The sequence below is a fragment of the Acanthopagrus latus genome, chromosome 3, assembly GCF_904848185.1.
Source record: "Acanthopagrus latus isolate v.2019 chromosome 3, fAcaLat1.1, whole genome shotgun sequence".
Classification (NCBI taxonomy): Eukaryota; Metazoa; Chordata; class Actinopteri; order Spariformes; family Sparidae; genus Acanthopagrus; species Acanthopagrus latus.
The window spans coordinates 13602105-13622287 of record NC_051041.1 but is presented as its reverse complement, the minus strand read 5'-3'; the positions used below and the strand labels follow the sequence as shown (position 1 = coordinate 13622287).

General features: G+C 44.4%; 2 protein-coding genes across 3 annotated transcripts; both read left to right on the top strand.

Moving 5' to 3' along the window:
- Positions 1 to 201: 201 nt before the first annotated feature.
- On the top strand, positions 202 to 8171 carry dclk3 (doublecortin-like kinase 3). 2 transcript variants are annotated; one of them, XM_037092303.1, is made up of 8 exons: positions 202 to 723; positions 2130 to 2344; positions 2585 to 2695; positions 2887 to 3018; positions 3989 to 5194; positions 6452 to 6584; positions 6678 to 6845; positions 6939 to 8171. In XM_037092303.1, the coding sequence occupies exons 1-8, from the start codon at positions 654 to 656 to the stop codon at positions 7598 to 7600; spliced, it is 2697 nt and encodes an 898-aa protein (XP_036948198.1). In that variant the 5' UTR covers positions 202 to 653; the 3' UTR covers positions 7601 to 8171. The 2 variants fall into 2 exon arrangements, with proteins under 2 accessions (XP_036948198.1, XP_036948199.1); XM_037092304.1 differs by lacking the exon at positions 2585 to 2695.
- Positions 8172 to 9057: 886 nt separating this feature from the next.
- On the top strand, positions 9058 to 19011 carry cyhr1 (cysteine/histidine-rich 1). The gene is made up of 7 exons (XM_037092309.1): positions 9058 to 9570; positions 9828 to 10168; positions 11381 to 11475; positions 12730 to 12873; positions 13990 to 14201; positions 14323 to 14501; positions 15877 to 19011. Exons 2-7 carry the CDS (start codon positions 9881 to 9883, stop codon positions 16087 to 16089), a joined length of 1131 nt encoding a protein of 376 aa, XP_036948204.1. The 5' UTR covers positions 9058 to 9570; positions 9828 to 9880; the 3' UTR covers positions 16090 to 19011.
- Positions 19012 to 20183: the final 1172 nt, after the last annotated feature.

The window sequence follows — 20183 nt, the reverse complement described above, 5'->3', positions numbered from 1 at the left end:
CCAGCGGTTCAATTTGTCGTCAAAACGACGTCAAACTACAGAAGAAAGAGGAGTTGTTGTCATGTAAGAGCACAGCAACAGTGTGAACGCTGCGCTGCGGTAGGCTGTCGCTTTTCTTAAATACAGTCACATTTAGGCCACTGAGCAGGCGCTTTAATTAATAAATCAAATAAACGTACAAGGAACTTCTACTCACTCATCAGGACCAGCCTCATCAGTTTAATCTCAACAAGCTAGCCAAAACAAACCACTTCCGGTCAGCAAGTTCAACATAAAACCTCTTTTATGATCTTTGCCATCTTTCGACAAACCTAAAGTCCGCTGATAGCAGAATATATCCATATTAATGCGGTCTGACTAGATGACAGCCACATATTTATTCAGAAAACCACGCACAGGACGATATCCGGATATTAAAAATACTTTATTTTGACTGCAAATCCGCTCCGCTTCCGGGTTTTTCCTCTCCTCCGCCAGCCGTCCAACTTGACGCGTATCCATGGCAACCGTTGTAGCCACAGCAGGTCGGCTCATCTCACAGCGCGTCCCGTTACCTTCACTGGCGGCTAACAGAGAAGGACATCGGGAAAAGTTAGCTGGTGGAAAATAAATGTCGCCGAGTTGTTTTAGTTCAGGTGGTGTTTGGGAAAGACATGACGCCCTCACAGAGAGCCCGCTATGGATGTGAGGCGGCAGCACGTAACGCTAAATGGAGGCTTGCAGGTGAGTCAGTGGTGGAAATGAATAGATTTTAATGATAGAGTTAAGATATTTGAGATTTTTACTGTTACAGGTAAGTTCTTATTGTAGAATTTGAAATATAGCTGATTTATATGACCCCTGCCTAGGCTGTGGGAAGGGTCCAGAAATTATCATCCACCCCATTAAACACTAATATAATTATAGTTTTGTCTTTTTTTTTTTTTTTTTTTTAGTTTTTATTTTATTCAGTTTAAAAAAATGTTGTCTTCATTTTAGTTTCCAGCGTGAGTTTGCTAGTTCTTTTGCTAATTTTGTCATTTAGAAAAGTTCAGACTTCAGTTTTGGTTTAGTTATTATTATTATTATTATTATTATTATTATTATTATTATTATTATTATTATTATTATTATTATTATTATTATTATTATATGAGCATATTTGTCAGGAGCGAGATTAAAATTGAATTGAATTGACTCATATGTACCACCTCTTTCCTCATACTTGTTGTTTTGACAAAACTGACAAAGTTGACCAAGACTAAAACTAACAACATTTCTTGTATATATTTTTTATGTAACTGTAGTTAGTTAGCTAAATGTATGATATAGTTTCAGTTATTATATTCTTATTTTTTTTCCAGTTAATTAAAATGTTTTTAGTTTAGTCAACAAACCTTTCCACAAACAGACACACAAAGACCCTCAAAGGTCCCAGGACTCAGGAGAAAAGGCTTCCGTGACCTGCCGCAGCTGGCTCTTTATGAGATGTTTAAGCTGAAGGACACAGAGTTTTTCTGTGTCCACTGTGAAAAGGTTTTATTGTGAAGTGTGTGTGTGTGTGTGTGTGTGTGCTGTTGCTCACACTCAGGGGGCCAGTGGTGTCTTGTTAAAGGGGGGGCCTGCTCATGTTAGAGGAGGTATAGGGGTCTTGTGTTTCTGTCTGTTGTTCTGCATTTGGAAACAAAACAAAAAAAACCAAACCCCCACTGACTGGACGGGTGGCATCTATGTGTCTCCCCCGGTGCCAGAAAGTGAAACGTCAAAGATGCTGTGTGTCTCTAATGCTTCATTAATCATGTAGATCCGGCTGAGCCCAAACCAGGTCAACCAAGCTTTTGTTAAGTTGTGTGTGGGTTTGCATGACTTAAGGAAGCCTGAATTATTCAACCGGTGGGGCAAGGTGCTTGAAGAATCTCGAATGGCCCTTGCACTCCGTGTGATGGAAAACACTCAAATCTCATCAGCCGGATTTGTTTTCACACAGACACACACGCACGCACGCACAGAATGAGGAACTGGTGTTGTGTTACTTATGAGTTTCTCTTTGTACACAGGTCTAGAACAAAAACAATGGCGCCTGACGTCAGCGTTATCAAGACCACTTTCGATAATCCACCTCTTGCTTTTTGTCTTTGTCTTTGCTTCAGCTCCTCCGGTGCCCTTGTTGAAGCACGCAGGTGGGGCACCCCAGCCATGGCCCATTCACCCCCACCCAAAGGGACAGGTTCACAGGTCCCACTTCCCTCTTCCTCCTCCTCCTCCTCACATCCCGCTCTTCCACACCCGGCATGCAGAAGAGAGCGCCGAGAGGCCCCGTCTGGTCACCATCGTCCGGCCCTGTGGTCAAAGCACGCTACGCAAGGTGAACTCAGTATTTACCATTTCACTGTAGCACTTGAGATGAAGTAGTATTCACAAAGGGTTTACAGACTAATAGCTTTATCAGTGGCTCATTCATCTTTTACTTATACTTCATAGATTAGTTATAGGGTGTTAATAAGGACAACACTTGGGTTAAGAGGTTGTGACAGATCATTTTTGATTATGTTTACTCTACTTTTAAATGATTGTAGTTATAAAAATGTTAATATTTTGCCTACAGATTGATTTTGCAGAAGGTGCTTTCCCATTTGGCAGTCCATCAGAGCCGTTTTCCCGGCGAACTAACGAGTCAAAAAGACAACTAACCAGGCAAAGAGACTTTCACAACCTGGTAACCCAAATGTTCTCCTCATTTATTGCTGACAACAGACCCATCAAACATGAGTAACTGAGTTATTAACCACTATTAAAGACACTGGTTACAGCTTACAAAGCTTTATGAAGGCTTCCTCGTTATAGAAAAGCTAAACTCAGTTGTTAACAGCTGCAACTTCTTAACTGTCATGTTTCTCTGTTTTCAAGGTAACTGTCCTGTTGAACCGAAGGGGCGTGGTGTCCTTCGAGCAACTGCTACTCGATATCTCCGAGGCGTTGGGGTTTCCTCGCTGGCACAGAGCCAGGGTCACACGCCTGTACACGACCCACGCACGAGAGGTGAGGCTCAACCGCGGCCACGTTAACCTGCTAGGGAGGTGAAAAAAACGCCCTAATGGGCCTTGAATAACTACTCCCACATTTCTCCTAAACCTGCTGCAATTTGTTCAGTGATTTCCATGCTGAAACGTGACCAGGCCTTTGCTATGATGTATAAAACAACAATAATGATGGTATGGATGTCATGGAGTCCCTCTTTAGGACCGAGCCACAAGATCAGGCAACGTAGCAGGAGGCACCTTCAGGCTGTTTTCATGTGAGGCGTTCCCATGTAACTGGTCAATTAAATTGGCTCAGACAAGTTGAAACATGGTGGTTTTCAAGGCTCCTGAAGTTATGGGGCCCCAGGGAAGCGTCCCGCTCTGCCCTGTTATAATGGATTGATCTTTAGCTGACACCTGTCTATTGATTGTGGCGAATTCAACTAATTTGAGCAAAGTTTTAATGAATCACATAGTGAGTGACTCTGTGATTCCCACCCCTCTTTAGAAACGTTTTGTTGCCAACTTGCATGCGATGAAGCTACTGTAAAAGCTCCTTAATGATGATCCTCAGTATCAGGTAAAGTTGCTCTCTCCTAGAGGCACCTCTTCTCTCTCTGCTGTCACACTGCTCTGCATTGAGGTTGTTGAAACTCTTAACCTTTTTTTAAGGATATATAAAAAGAGACATTTATCAGTTTAGCGCCTCAGTTTTGCAGCATTGCTCGAAGGTAAAATAATTACAGTAAACTAAAATTAGGGGAATAAGTCAGCCTCCATTTTCTTGAGAGATTTCACATCTGGTGGCAGACAAAATGGCATAATGAATGCGTGATTTATAGGGAACAAATAAAACTCTGACAGTGTCATTAATCTATAGCTATTACCATGAACATTTACTTCATAATGGTGGGTTAAGGTTCTAAAAATGTAAAGGGCATCAGTCATCCTGATCCGACTTAAATTGTAATTTCATCTCCCCTTCGTAGGTGAAAGGGGTTTGTGATTTCTTCCGAGGTGAGGTGGCCTTCCTGGCGCTGGGGAAGGCTCGTCCAGATCTGGGCGGTGTGCAGGAGGCTCTGGAGGAGCTGTTTCCAGAACATTCCCTTTACCGGGCTGAAGCTCTGCGGGCCTGGGAGAAAAGACTTCGTCCAGGGCCGGATAAAGCAGCTAAGGCTGACAGCGGATACAGCGAGGGGACGGACAGCAGCGAGACCAACCAAGAGACACAAGGGGACACAAATAAACACATAAAAAATCACAATAATACGCATTTGCTTCACCATACAGACACACTCCGGCCTGAGAATTGTAACTCAGATGATCAAAAGTGTCATAAAAAGAACAGAAAACCCATTCACCTGCCCAACCACCTGCAGAGACTGCATGTGAGGGGCAGGGTCAGGGAGCGACAGCCTTCTGTCATTGGTCCGTTTAAACATGAGGAAGGTCTCCGAGAAGCAGACATACCCTCTCCTGCTTTGTGTGAAAACTGTTTAGTGAGGCGAGTTAAACATCAGGGTCCAGAGCGGGTTAATCCACTGTCAGGAAAGGTCCCCCTTCCTCCTGTGTCGAGGAAGCAGAAAGGAAGTCCTTACACAGAACAGGAGGTGAGAAAAGTGCACGTTCATATCAGCCCCCCACCTCCTCCACCAATCAGCAGAGAGGAGGAGAAGAGTGTTGCCAAGTTAATACTTTCGGACCCACCTCCAGATGTGGGTCAAATACACCAGGACACACAGCAGAGGACGACTTTTGACCTTCCCTCGGGCAGCAGTGATGTCACTCTGGCAGACATCGAGCGCTGCTACGAAATCGGACGGTTGGTCGGAGATGGCAACTTCGCCGTGGTGCGAGAGTGTCACCGTCGTGACAACGGACAAGCCCTGGCCGTGAAGATCGTCGAGCGCTCCAAGCTGATCGGGCGAGAGCACATGATGCAGAACGAGCTGAGCCTCCTGGGCAGCCTTTGTCACCCTCGCATAGTGCGGCTGTTCGCGCACCACCACACGCTCACTCACTCCTACCTGGTGATGGAGCTGGTGAGCGGGGGGGATCTGTTCGAGGCCATCAGTGAGAGGGGGAAGTTTTCAGAGGCAGAAGCAGGACTGATGGTGTCGGATGTGAGCGAAGCCCTGAACTACATCCACTGCAGAAGTATCGTCCACCGAGATCTCAAACCAGAAAACCTGCTGGTGAGGAGCAGTGTGATTTCAGAATGATGAGAATTTGTCTGTGATTATTGTTATATTAAAATTGTTCTGATGCATTGCTTTGTGTTTATATAAAGTTTAGACATTATTTGTACTGCCACTAGGGGGTGCTATAGGTAGACGTTGAATTCTATAAGTAGTGGCTTTAATATTTAGACGGCAAAATTACTAATTTCCAGTTCATTTTCCTGTCTAATGCTGCAACATATACAGACTTTAACACATTTACAGCTGAAAGTGAAAATTTTTTTCTCTGCTCATGGAATATCTGATCTTTAGAGGCAGTCCTACAAGCATGATTTGTGGCATCAAAAAAAGTTTGGAAACCTGCTACATTATGCAAACACCAAGAACAAGTTTTTCTGTACGAGACATATTTGCATAATCATACATTCAAGGGTTTAACAAAGTTTTCTTTTTTTTAATTTTATCAAAAACCCATTACTAATCGAGGTGAATTATTCAAGATGCATCTTAAACCATGCCTTCAGGAGATCTATAAATAAAGAAATATCCATATATTTTCTGTTTCAATGGAAAATCCAACCTAAAATCTAAATCAGTTCTTTGTTAATAGTCTTATTCAAGGTCACGAAAGTCAGATCTATTTCACTCACTTTTATCCAGCCTCTGTCTTGACCAGGGGTGCTGAAACATGTTCCCCTGGAGGGCCATAACTTAAACCTAGCAGTGAACCATGGGGACCAAAAGCAGGCACCTAGCTATTGTGTTGTATAGTTAAGATGAAACTATATGGAAGACTAGAGAGACAAGTTAGAAAAAAGATTCTGGTGTGGTATTTCCTAAGTCTGATTTAAATGTATGTCTTGTGTTTATGACTTAAGACAAGTGAAAAAAAAAGGTCTTACCCGATATAATCTTTTCACAGTCCTCTTTTTCACTGCCTCTCAGGGCCTCTGTAGTTGGATGCGACGTTCTGACTACCTGCTATGCCCAATATGTGTAGATTATGAAAAAAGTACTAACTAGAGATTCTACATAGGCCGATTTAAAGAGCATTTTACCTCACAAAACAGCAGAAACGGTGCTTCATATTATGATTTTCTTTTCTCCCAGACCTTTTTTAAAATTCTATGTCAAACTGTGCCACACTGCACTCAGGTGCAGGTGTTTGGGTGCCCTCGGAGGCATTTGAATTTTAAAAATATGATCTCAACTCTGCCTCTGTGCGTGACTCTGTTCCTGTCTGTGTCTCGTTTTTCTTGTTCCCTCCATTAGATAGAGCATGTGGCCGCTGGCGTCTGTAGACTGAAACTGGGAGACTTTGGCCTTGCCATGGTTGTGACTGAACCAGTCTTCACCATATGTGGCACACCCACGTATGTAGCCCCAGAGATTCTCTGTGAGACAGGTTAGTGCTGTTTGCTCCACGTCACTAACCATGAGAGTTTCTTGTTTTCAAACTCTTCCTGTAATATTTCCTTGTTTGGGTTTGAACCAACAGGTTACGGTGTTGCAGTGGACGTATGGGCTCTGGGTGTTATTCTCTACATCCTGCTGTGCGGGTTTCCTCCATTTCGCAGTCGGGATCGGGACCAGGAGGAGCTGTTTCAGCTAATAAAACAGGGACAGCTCCACTTCCTGTCCCCCTACTGGGACCCCATCTCAGACGGTGACAAGATAAATACTGTACAAATTCCCATACTTAAAAACTACTGAATAAATCATCGGTTGCTCATTCTGTTATGTGTGTGTTTGTGCGCAGATGCCAGAGGTCTCGTCAGCGCTCTGCTTCAGCCGGATCCCACGGTGAGGCTGAACGCGCAGCAGACCCTGCAGAATCCCTGGGTGACGGCCATGGCGTCAACCTGCAGCCAGAGGGCACTCACTGACAAAACTCACAGGAGCACAGCTGATTCTGGAGCAGAACCAGACACAGTCCAGGGACATGCCCAGACCAATGCAGCAGTGGTGATCACAGAGAAAACATCAGGAAACAGGAGTGACGAGGGAGAAGTCACTCACAAAGAGCTCGACAGGCATGAGATGAACACAGGAAGAGGACAAAGTGAGGACAGACCACCACAGCGACAGTCTAAAGATGCAATTACAGCTCAGGCTTCACAGATCAAAGTGCACACACCTTCAGGGGCCACACCTACAGACAGACAGGATTCAGGTTCCAGGTTGTCAAACACAGACTATAACCCAGGCAGTCCAGCCAGTCCGGGTGTCGGTCTCAATCCCCTGGGCGACCCTGCAGCCCAAACCGACGCAACGCAACATCACCCATCCTCCAACCCGGTAGCAGCTTCTTCATTACACAACCCCACCACAGCCACCGCCCAAAACCAACCAGCCGAAACCCGTAACGAGCCGAACACCCACACCACCACTAACACCACCCAACCAACAACGCAATCTTGACCTCACCGTCAGTCTCCTGCGTGATTAGATCGGACTCTTCAGTTTCATTGTTTCGGACAATACAGCTGATTTCTCTGTGGCTGAATCCTTGAATGACCCGCAGACGATGTGATTTACTCTCCTTGGGGTTGAATGGGCCGTGATTAATGAGGCTAGATAAATCTCATAAATTGTGTAATCCATTTATCCTGACATGTATCATGACATGTTGCGTAATGACCGAGGAATGTGTCAGTGTGGGATTACAAGAGGACGACTGTGAATGCCAGTTGATCAAGTAGGACATATCTGCAGTCTGTCACTGTTTCGAATGTTGCGGTGTAATTGCGAAAAGACTTTTTAGTACATTTGTGAAGTGTTTTTTTTTTGGTTCTTTTCTATTTGTGTCTGCAGACCATGTTTAACTTTGAGGATGTTATTGTATCTGCCATTTACTAGCGGGGGCTATTTTTAATTGCTTGCGTGACCACACACTGACCCATCCTCTTTTTATATTCCTAGAAGTCTGTGCTAGTATCATTTACCTAGCAATGTCTGTTTATTATACAAGCATAAACTCAAACAACCTGTACTCGTTTTAGTCCTGGTAAAAGTTTGCCATGTTTACTAAACTCTTCGACGCCAACGTTCTGACAGCGTGTTTCTTGCGTGAATTTTTTCAGATGATTTGGATTACTAGTCCCAATTACCGGCACTGTAACTGTTTGATGACTAACACCCAGTGAATTTGCAATCTGCACACAGGACACAGTGTGACCACATACAGCTCCTGGGTAAACTGTGTGTGCATAGCCGAGGGTGGTATGGCTCTCTCGCCATTCCACACAGACCAAATAAGGCATATCTGTCCGTCCAATGGGAGTGGTTAGTCCTGTCCCTCCCGATTGCAGACAGCTGACACTCTGACATCCTGCCCCACCTACCCTAAAGCGCTCACACACAGCCCCCCCAGCCTGTGTAGACATGCACCCCTCCCAGCCCTTGAGGCTTTAAAGCCGCATATCTGGGGCACTGAAAGGATGAATAAGCCTATAAATGCTTCTGACCTAGTATCAGTGGCCAAGGGCAGATAAGGCTTTCTTCGATCACCCTGCTTGTCTCGCTGAAGTATCCAAGCATTCTTAGCACTCACAAAAAATAAAAAATAAAATAAAAAAATAACTGGTACCTTAAACCAGACAAACCACTTCAGAGGAAGTGGGGAAACATGGTGTTTTGTTTATATATGTATAAAGTTGTGTTGAAAGTTTTTGATGTCACACACAGTGCTGTTAAGGTGTGCAGCATCAACATTACGAATGTATAAAGGATGCGTCCTCTGTTGGCGTGGCCTAAATTTGTCGCATATCATGTTTTGGTCACCTTTCAAGTCCTGCCATTCACTGACCCGCAGGTGCTCACTACGCATGCGCCTTTAAAAACTCTTTAAATACCCCAAGTCATCTGCCACAATAAACATTCCGCTGTCAGCCAATTCACGGCCGTGCTCAAGTACTTACTGGCACACAGGGGGGCCGTTGCAGATACACGCGAAAAATATTTACTTTTAAATTCGTAACTTCTATCATTAGCCACGACCGAGGAGCTGCCTGTGTAATAACGAGTCTGACCCGGAGTCGTAAAGGCTGCGCAGGGTGAAGTCGGGGGAGACGGACAGGAAAAAAACAAAGATGGCTGTGTAGCCAGAGAGACGAGTCCCAGCAGAACTGTCTCTAGCCGCGGCTTTAATCACCGACAGGTCCCGTGGGTCCCGTGGACAGTCAGCCGGTACCGGAGCAGGGACGTTAGACGAGCAGCCGAGCTGGGCCGGTGGTGCACATCGTTGTAATCTGCTGTCATTGCGAATAACGGCGTCGAGAGTACAACAACAGCTGAGAGACGCCTGAGTTGTTTTTGTTCTGCCTGGGCAAAGGGAGAGGACTGCTGTGTTTTTGTCAACGTAGCTAGCCGCATAGTCTGCTAGCCTCACTGTAAGTCAACAAAACTAGTCAACGTTTGATTGAGTCGTAATTACATTTTGCACATGATCTCGTTATTACACAATCATTGGCTTGTTGAATACCAAGTTCGTAAGTGGAGGTTAGCATTAATAATAATAAGTTAGCCTGCATTCCTTTCTGACAGCCTGCTGCCGTAGCGTTAGCCTAGCTAACGTTAGCTAGCTGTCAGCTGACCGTTAGCTTGACAGGTTGTAAGCTAGCCCTGAGCTAACCTGCTAATATTTCAGGCTCAGCCTGGTCGCGGCAGGTACACCTCAGACATTTCTAGAAAGCCATCGCCATGTCTTCACTGGAAGAGAGAGACGTGGGCGTTGCGGCCGCCCCTGGCTCCTCCTCGGCCGGCTTGGGGGTCGGGGCCGTGGGGGCAGCGGTGGAGGCTGTCGCCGGGGTCGCAGCCATGCAGGAGGAGGTCGGGATACGGCGAGAAGGGCCCGAACCTGACCCAGACGAGCCACCCAAGAAGAGGGTGAAAATTCCCGAGGGAGAGTCAGGAAAGCTGGAGGAGAGACTGTACTCAGTGCTGTGCTGCACCGTGTGCCTAGACTTGCCCAAGGCGTCTGTATACCAGGTAAACGTGGTGTCAATCACAAACCTTCCCCTCAGAACCCTAAGCTTGCCGTCCACCAACTGCAAAACAGCTGGACATCATACTAGAACCCCCCATGTGTCCCACCTGCCAATCCCCTGTGGTAACCTGTTGAACATGCTGTCCAGCACCATGTATTTTTAGTGATACTAGATCCAACACAGGCCCCAAATGTCTATACTCTGCAAGCTGAGCCATGAGGCTCGGAGAGCAGACACACCCAGGCCGAGTGGTCAGCTGTGCCAGCTCAAGTTTACTGTGAATTATCCTCAAATGACCCGCAGCAGAGGCCGTATCCCCAAACCCCACACAAGACCCCAAATCCCAGAACTAAAGCAAAACCTACATGTTTATTAATAGTACGCCCTTCCCTTGAACCCACCCCAACAGCCTCCTTAATGACCTCAAACTGTTCTCTGACCTCAAACTGCTCTCCTCAATGTCAAGTGAACACATTCGTAACTAATCATTTCTCAGTTAGTCTTGAACATTTACATGCCCTCCTGCAACATACACCACACACGTTTTCAACAGTACACTGTAAACTTAAGTTGCATTTATTTCCACACACAATATCCTGCCCCCACATAGATACATATATAAATACATATTGATTTAGAGAAGAACAGCAGTAAATTGCCTGTCCATTTACATCTCCCGCACTACCAAGCCATTCTTCACATAAAAAAAAAACCCAACATAACAATTTCAGATCTGTCTCCTCTTTAGAAGCACTTCTTAGTGTTGTACTCGTCCTTTAATATTTTACAGTTTGTGAAGACAGTTTTTTAATCATTACTCTATTTCTGTTGGGCTAGTCCAAGAAAATATGCCTAGCTAATCATGTCAAATGGCACATCCACCCCAAATCATGTGTTTTGATTTAAGGGAAATATACAGTGCCACTAAAGTTAGTGTTTCTTCCTCAACATTTCCCCTAAAATATCTACTCTTAGGCATTCCTAATTGTCACAGCTATACTAAATAATACTCACATATTTGATAGAGAAAGTTCATCTACTTAATTCCAATCTCAACTAAGTCCCTCCCATCTTGTACTCAAATTCAATGTCAAATTCCTTCATTTTCCCATATCCTGTTTCACCTTAAGATCCACAGTCGTTTGTTTTTTTTTTCCCACTTTCCTGACACACTTTCCTTCACCCTCGCCTCAACTTTTCTTTTCCCCCACAGTGTACCAATGGACACCTGATGTGCGCGGGCTGCTTTATCCACCTCCTGGCTGATTCTCGCCTCAAGGAGGAGCAGGCCACGTGTCCCAACTGCAGGTACGCCAAGATCCCTGCAGACATGAACGCAGTACCCAAAAAAATACAAACAAAACACGCTGGAAGAAGCTAGCTAGTTTTGCTGACGAGTGTAGTTACGGTGGGGATATGAGCGTTGTTTTCTATGGAAATCGATGCGTGTAAATGAGGTATTTGGTTATCTTCGCATTTTCGAGTGCTCCCACACTGTCGGAACTGTTCTGCTGTCCACAGACGATTAGCTACAAATGCTGACATTTGCCGCTAAATATTTGAGACGGTATACATTTTGATACATTAGATAAGTTATCCAAGACAGTTTCTCCTCTAGATGTTGTATTTTTCCTGCCAGTTCTGACTCTCTGAGTATTTGATGTTAAACAACAGTAATAATTGAGTCCAATTGAGCTCAGACGGGAACAATTTCAAACAAGTAAAAAATGCTTGCTAAATGATCACTGTTTTTGCTAATATTCCCCTTAAAAGCCACTCTGGTTGTTAAAGTTGGCGAGGTGGCTTAAAGGTGGCGACGATGAACAGGATTGGGTTTTGTATTAGCGCTGCATTGTTTTACAGCTTGATCTAGGTTCTTTAGCCTCTGTTTTTACAGTACGTGAACAACATGGCCACCATTTCTGGTTCACAAACTCTATCAACTGCAGCTAAACAGTGTACTATAACATTTTTCCAAAATATGTAGGCAGAGATGTAGGCAATGTAGTGACAGAATCTTGATTTCCGGTTTAACAGCACTGCCTACATTTGGCAGGTTGATCGGAGTTTGGCGAGTACTCTGTGTGCTTGTGAATGCACTCCTATAAAAATGCGGAAGTACAGTCTGTTGTCGATACAACAGCCCTAAAATCCACCAGATGACACATTTTGTGTAATTTAGCAGCGTTTTGCCAGAACAAATGTCCTTGGTGCAGGGAAAACGCAAAGGAGTTTAACATTGTGCTTTTGGAAGTACTACCAACATACCAAGTTGTTATTTTAATGTTCTCACAGTCCGACGTACAACGCTTCTTTTAACTCACTTTTGCTAGCACCACTGATGCACTGTCACAGGAAAATAAATGCTTTCTTTTGCACTCGTAATCCTACAGCATGTGTTCTAATTACTGCCAACAATGACAAAAGCTAAATGTAACTTTTCTATTATCCAGACAGTTTTTCACAGTTTGTGCATTGTTCGCAACCTCGTGCGAACACCTCTGCACACGCCGCAAACTTCACCTGTATGACTGCACTGAGGAATGCCTTGTGTTTGTGTAGGTGTGAGATCAGCAAGAACCTGTGCTGCAGGAACCTTGCCGTGGAGAAGGCTGTCAGTGAGCTGCCGACAGAATGTACCTTCTGCCTCAAACAGTTCCCCCGCTCCAGCTTAGAGAGACACCAGAAAGAGGAGTGCCAAGACAGGTACACACACCACACACACACACACACACTCGCATGCACAAAACATACTTTTTTTTTCTTGTAGTCAACAGTGATTAAAATTGGTTCCAATCAGTTTCCCCGCTAATATTCCAAAACTATTAAATTAAACAGCGACAAACACTTTAATCAAGGGAATGAAAGCTCCCATAGACTGCAAAGAAATGAAACAGAAATAGGAAAACACACACACACACACACACACACACACACAAACACAATGGCAAAATCTCCAGTATGGTTATATTCACTGAATGCATGTGTGTGTGTGGTAACTCAGCACAACATCACACGGTGATGATTTGGGGAGGCTGGAGGAGCATGTGACTGTTGAGGAGAGAACCAGCTGACGCGTTTACAGACTGTGCGTTTGTTGTTCGCGTGATGCTCGGGCCGATTGAATTTGCATGCATCAAATCCTTCGGGGTTGTTGCCATAGGAACGGGTGACCCCGCTTAGGACAGAGGTGCCTGTGCCAGCGTTGCCATGACAACAGCCATGGCAGTTACCACCAGGTGTTTTTCAGTCAGGTCAGACTCCGTCTCATGTAAAGATGACGCTGTTGTTTTTAATATGCAGTGGTTTCGGGTATTTTACGACTTTAAGGACTCCTTCAAAGCGGTGAGTCACGGCATAATGACTTCCATGCAAAATGGTAAATTCCCACCACCAGTTACACGATTATATATGAGACAAAACTTCACACTTAATATAAGACGAGTTGCGTCAGCGTGGATTTAATTATCACCAGTTCACTGCAGAGGATAACTAGCACCTTTCACATTTATTATACCTCACTTTAACTGTGAGAAAGTCGCAGGTATTCATTGAAAAGCACCTCAGTCCAGGATGTAATTGATACAAATTCTTTTTTTTTTTTCTTTGAGGTCTGTTCTCAGCACACACACACACAGACGAGTCATTATTACAGTGATAATTAGCCCCCGGCTCTCAACCTAGGGTTAATTAGCACCTTCCATGAGCATGTATTCATCACAAGGCACCTCTGTAAAAGGTCTGGTTTATATAAAGCTTGCCTCTTTTTTTTTCCTTCTCAAGTTTGTCTTTTAAGTCACACATTCGCCGTTATGTTGCCAGGGTGACGCAGTGCAAGTACAAGAGGATCGGCTGCCCTTGGCAAGGTCCCTTCCACGAGCTGCCGGCACATGAGAGCGAGTGCTCCCATCCCACCAAGACTGGTACAGAGCTGATGGGAATACTGGGAGAGATGGACCAGAGCCACCGCAGAGACATGCAGCTCTATAACAGCATCTTCAGCCTGCTCTGCTATGAAAAGATCGGCTTTACAGGTAGACACAAGAAAAGTATTCCTTGCTTGTAGTAGAAAAAAACTACTGTAATGTTCCCATTGCTTCTCTACCGGTTAACACTCTCTTCCTCCCACTTGCGTCCACTTATGTGTCCATCCAGAGGTGCAGTTCAGGCCGTACCGCACTGATGACTTCATCACTCGTCTGTACTATGAAACGCCGCGCTTCACTGTTCTCAACCAGACGTGGGTGCTGAAGGCCCGCGTGAACGACTCTGAGCGCAACCCCAACCTGTCCTGCAAGCGCACACTCTCCTTCCAGCTCATCCTCAAAAGCAAGGTACGCACGGCACTCTGTCCGTCCAGGGTTTATTTTTAAAGGTTTTGAGCATGTGCTTGTGCAGAGGGCCGATGATGCGTCACTCTCCCAACAGATCTGGCTTTAACAAAAAAGCTAAAGGCTCAGTGTTAAGAGGCCGACCTGTTGGAGTGATCATTTGGCATTGCTTACAGAGTTGAGGAAAAATCTGACTTGCAGCAAGGCGATGCTGAAATAAATCAAGATGGACAGCGACAGCTTTATGAATGTTTGTCCATTAAGAGACAGGCATCCGTCAATGTTTGTGTGGTCTTTGTTTTCTTTTTCTTATATCTACTTAAATCTTGTCAGTTTTGTTTGGACAGCGTCAAATCACAGATTTGTCTCAGAGGTATTTTTAGTCTGTACAGGATACAGACCAAGGATACCGATACGAAAGAAGACTTTAATGAGAAAAAAGGGAAGAAACTTCAGGAAGTGGCGGAGGCATTCCCTCTCCTATGATGGACAGACATGTAATAGATGCTCTAAGTTCAGACGCTCTAAGACAGAACCAACAATAGTAACATTAGATAAATAACAGTTTAAACCACCACAAATATGTTCTGAAATCAATGTTATTACATTGTTGTGGTGTGGATTTTGGCTGCTTAGAAGAAAAGGTCATTTAGCAGTGGAGCCTGACAGAAACATGAGCATGGAGTATATTAGCGGCCATATTTAGCTCATCACACATGAATATCTGTGTAAATGTTGTCAAATAATAAATGTCGGCACAGAAAACAAGATACAACTCAATGACCAGAATATACTCTGTATATACGTTTCTACAAAACCCTAGATAAGTTAAAACATTTGTTAAGGTTGAATTTTTTATCTTTATTTCGTCACATCGATTTGATCTGGTCAGGTTTAGGCCCAAGAACCACATGGTAAGGGTTAAAAAACATAATGACTAACTAGCCTTAAAATAGCGATTTTGGTTGCACACACGGCTGGAAATGTCCCCAGGTCCCCTTAAAAATATCCAGCTGTGTAGCAGATATGATGTCATATGATCTGACACGTTTTGTACAAATGTCGATATGCCGGTGACACACGCAGACGCAGATGTATTTGTGGTTTTGCAGAAACGTTAACTGGGCTGGATACTGATACTGTATGTCCAAGATCATTTAGGAACAACAACATCAAGATCATAATTTGTACATTTGTAAAATGTACATACCAGGATCATCAAACACTGTTTGTATCAGCCTGAAAAGTGTAGTATTGTTCAATATATGTTAGGGTCCTCCATCTACCTCAAATACTGTCTCTTGATCAGTGTCACTTTAACATTCGGTATTCCCACAATCAGCGAGTCAGTCAGTGACCCGTGCATGTTTCTGTTCAGGTGAACTCGGCCCTGGAGTGCTCCTTCCTGCTGCTGAAGGGGCCGTACGACGACGTGCGGATCAAGCCGGTCATCCACCACCACTCCTTCAGCAACGACACCAACGAGACCGACTACGTCCCTCTGCCCATCTCCGACTCGGTGGAGTGCAACAAACTGCTGGCCGCCAAAAACATCAACCTGCGCCTGTTCATCTTCCAAGTCCAAAAATAAAAGAGTGAGGGAAGAAGAGGAGGAGGAGGAGGAGGTGGAAGAAGAAGAAGAAGAGGAGGGGTGATGGAGGGCGAGGGGGAGAGAGAGCTGGGTGATGAGGATTAAAGAGAGACACCACTGAACCACTGATACCTCTTAACACCTACACACACTCACACAGATGCACACATTCACGCAGGGTATACACGCCTACACACACACACACGCACACACACGCACACACTCGCATATATACATGCACACACGCACACACGCACGCACACACACACACACACCACTAATTACACTTACCTCCTTTTACAAGATAGTGAGACCCCTTGCTCGGGTAGCAGCGAGTTGCTATGGAGATGGGTGGGCATAGTTATGGGATGGAGGGGTGGGGTGGGGCTTGGGGAGGGGGTTCTGGGATGGTTGGTGTGTACCTGTGGAGGCTCTCTGAGGTCGAGTGCGATCTCTCACCCCCGACGCCCACAGCCAAAGGTAGCACACACACCGACCAAAGCAGGATCTGCTGGGTGCGTTTGTTGTGTTTGTGCGTGTGTGTGTGTGTGTGATTGTGAGTGCGCGGAAGAGAGTTAAGCGACGGACCCTGGAGTGTGGCCCCAAACTCTGCTTTTATGTTGAAGTGTCCCAAAGACGTGATAATGTGAAACTAGAGCGACTGACTCTGTTGAGCTGTTCTCTGGACATGCGAGTGGTCGTCACGGACATGTGTATGTATGTGTGTGAGCGAGTGTGTGTTTGTCTTCACCCTTCCCTCTACACACTTTATGCCTGAGTGTAATCAACAGTTTCTTTCTGTTTTGGCTAAAGTGCCCGTTCTGCGTCTTTCCGAAACAGAGGAAAGGCGGCGCCCCCTCCCCTCCTCCCACTGACCCCCTTTTACCTTTCAACACGAGGAGAGATGGCCTGGCTGCATGCATATTTTAGTTCTTATTCCTCCAGCTGTGGTTATATTTAACCTTCAACTCTAATACTATTTTTATTTCTCTTAACTTTAAATATTTAAGTACCTGTGAACTTTTTTTTCATTTTAGTTGGGTTTTATAGCGCGTGACTGGCTATTTCTGTGTGTGTGTGTGTGTGTGTAAACAGATCATAACTGTGAGATTCTTGTGAACATGTCCCTGTGTGGAAAGCAGTACAATCCTCGAGGACGAGACGGGCAAGGCTGGATTTATCATCAGGAGATTCAGGGGCCCCAGAGGCCCCGGGTTCACACCGTCAGGAGATTACCGCTAATTTGATTAATGCAGATTTGTCGCACCCATTAGGTACAATGACAACAACACCTCCTTAATATCATGCTCGTATGTGTTTCTTTTTTCTTCTTCTTTTTTTTTTTTAATGCGCAGAGATGCTCTCAGTTTGAAAGGCAGTCATTAGACCTTGAGTGATAAATGTTGTATCAGCGTTCACGTCGGCCGATGCGTCGTGGAAGAATGCCGGCTCAAGATCGTTTGCAGACACGAAAACTTCGATTCTTCCAGTGTGAAATGTGACGCTCCGAATGTATCCCGGCCACGATTGTTTTTAAAGGTCCGGTGTGTAGGATTTAGCAGCTAAGGGCCGTCGTATTTTTGTTTTCTTAGAAAGAGCCTTTTATGTCTACACAGGCCACAAATCCTGCCACTCTTGGCAACAACCTTGGTTAGTTGTTACAGGCAAACAAGACCACAAGGAAAGAGACCAAAATGCCGCTTAGTAGAAATCCGAATCAGTCGTGATCGTCAACCGTGCATCAGTGGTTGATTTGTTTGGCTGTGATTGAGCAATATAATAATGCTGTTTTTTTTGTGAGATACAAATGGACTTTAAACTTCAAATGTAGTATCCCTAAATATGAATTATTTTTCATAATCTGAGCATGACGGGTGGAGTGAGACTGCACAGGAAGTCTCGGGATCTTAGTCCCATTTTTGCAGCGTAACAATACAACAGGTGTCTGCTTGTGGTCTGCGGTCCACCATTAAATATTATTTTGGCCCTCCAACAATGAAAGTTTGGACACCCCTAGTGTAGTTTGTTGTAAGCTGCAACCGCACCGCTCGATGCATCTAAATCCTACACGCTGTTCCTTAACGTGAGTTAACACAGTTTGTTATGTGGTATCCTTAAGACAAAATAAATACGCCGTTCGAAAAAACAATGAGAATTTGATTTTAAAACTCTCAGATACAGCCACCAGAACGAGTCCAGTATCGGTCGAACTACATTAGCATCATCTCATGCACACAATATGTAGATATCACATTTTTCTTTCATCATGAGGGAAACACTTTTTTTTCTGACACAAATGAAATGATTTCACCTAAAGTCAGTGACTACGTGACGTTCAGAGAACCTGGGCCAGCACTGAGAGCGCTGGTTGGACTTTTGGGAAACCGACCTTTAGCGAGAGCTGTGCGCGCTGCGTCGTTGTAACTGATGGGTGAACTTGGAGGCAGCAGGGGCCCAAAAGCTGAGGATGAATCACCACCAACAGGGGGGCTTAACCTCAACTGTGAGCCCGGAGTCTGAGAGACTGAAGAAAAGTCTCCCAGACTGAGACTTCTCTGGAACATCAGACTTTGGGTTTTGATGGATGGTGTGTGTGTGTGTGTGTGTGTGTGTGTGTGTGTGTGTGTGTGTGTGTGTGTGTGTGTGTGTGTGTGTGTGTGTGTGAGCGTGTGAGCGTGTGTGTGTGTCAGGGGTGGGGCCGGGTTGGAGTTTTACCTTACTAAGGTGACATGTTAGTGTTAGACTTACTTGAACGAGAAGATGTTACTTAAGTAGACTCTACTGTAAAGCAGATAGATCTCTCTCCTCCTGACCTCTACTTCCTGTATTTCTGTGTTTTAATGCTTCGTCTCTATGCCAGTGGACTCACTCATCTCACTATGGCTGTACATGTGCCTTTTATTAAAGATCATGGAACCTGCACTGCTGCTGCTGCCTGTGTGTGTGTGTGCATGTGCGTGTGTGTGTGAGAGAGAGAGAGAGAGTGAGTGTGTGTGTGAATGTGGAGAGGACAAAAATAGAGCCGGCTGGCTTTGTGTCTGCATAAATTTTTCATTCAATACCAGAGTTATGAAATCTAAATTTAATTTTAGAGCCTCGTGTGGACGATAGATATGTTTGATTGAACTGGATGTGCGGAATATGAATCACTCTCAGTACAAAATGAATTAACCAGAGTCGCAACAATAACACACATTGACTTATCAGTTATTGCTTGGAGGAAAGCGAAAGTAGGCATATTGTAGTGGTGTAAAATGTCAGCCGCCTCGAAGACTTTAAAAGGGAGAGCGCTTTACATATTGTTACATAAAGACTTGTATCGCTCGAGCGGTATCTAGTGGGATACTGATCTGTATATTGGAGCGGACGTTTTGAGATGTCACAGCAGGAAAATCACACGTGTGAATAATAAAATCATAATAACTGAATTCTACTCAGCTGCCAGAATGTTAGTGTACTGGTACTGTGCATGTTGGCTCAGTGTCATGGCGTACAGGCTCACATGTGACAAGATAAACTGTGATGAAAAAAACACCTACTGGGTAAACATCCTTTACCCATTTATAGAGGTAGTAATAGGGTTTTATGATAATTTTTTTTATTTAGATCATCTGTTATGCAAAAATGCCATAACCTGACTAATTCCAGCTTCACTAATGTGAAAAAGGTCACACTTTATAATAACCATCATTCACAAATGGCAGAATTATAGTCGATTAAACTGCGGTTAATAGTTATTTGACGTTTAACAAACAATAACATGCTTTGTAAATAAATGGTTTATGAAGCATTTCATCATTTGTCAACGGTGAAACAACCATTAACTAAAATATAATACACTATACATTTGCCATTTGTTAATTTTGGTTTGTATTATTATAAAGCATTGGCTGAATTTCGATTGCTGACAAAATGACCTTTTCCTGTGTCATATTACACTGAAAATGGGGGGAGTCGTGGCAATAATAGCCGATTTGATGAACATTCTAACGTTTTTTTTAGCGATTTCCCGAAGATTAATAAAGTAATTGTGAAAACATTCCACAGATTAATCAGTGGAAACAATTATTAGTAGCACCCTCGCACACACAGAA

Coding starts and splice junctions, on each gene's coding strand:
- dclk3 (XM_037092303.1), top strand. CDS start 654: ATGACGCCCTCACAGAGAGCCCGCTATGGATGTGAGGCGGCAGCACGT. Junction 724..2,129: donor CGCTAAATGGAGGCTTGCAG/GTGAGTCAGTGG, acceptor TCTTTGCTTCAG/CTCCTCCGGTGCCCTTGTTG. Junction 3,019..3,988: donor ACACGACCCACGCACGAGAG/GTGAGGCTCAAC, acceptor TCCCCTTCGTAG/GTGAAAGGGGTTTGTGATTT.
- cyhr1 (XM_037092309.1), top strand. CDS start 9,881: ATGTCTTCACTGGAAGAGAGAGACGTGGGCGTTGCGGCCGCCCCTGGC. Junction 11,476..12,729: donor GCCACGTGTCCCAACTGCAG/GTACGCCAAGAT, acceptor GTGTTTGTGTAG/GTGTGAGATCAGCAAGAACC. Junction 12,874..13,989: donor AAAGAGGAGTGCCAAGACAG/GTACACACACCA, acceptor TTATGTTGCCAG/GGTGACGCAGTGCAAGTACA.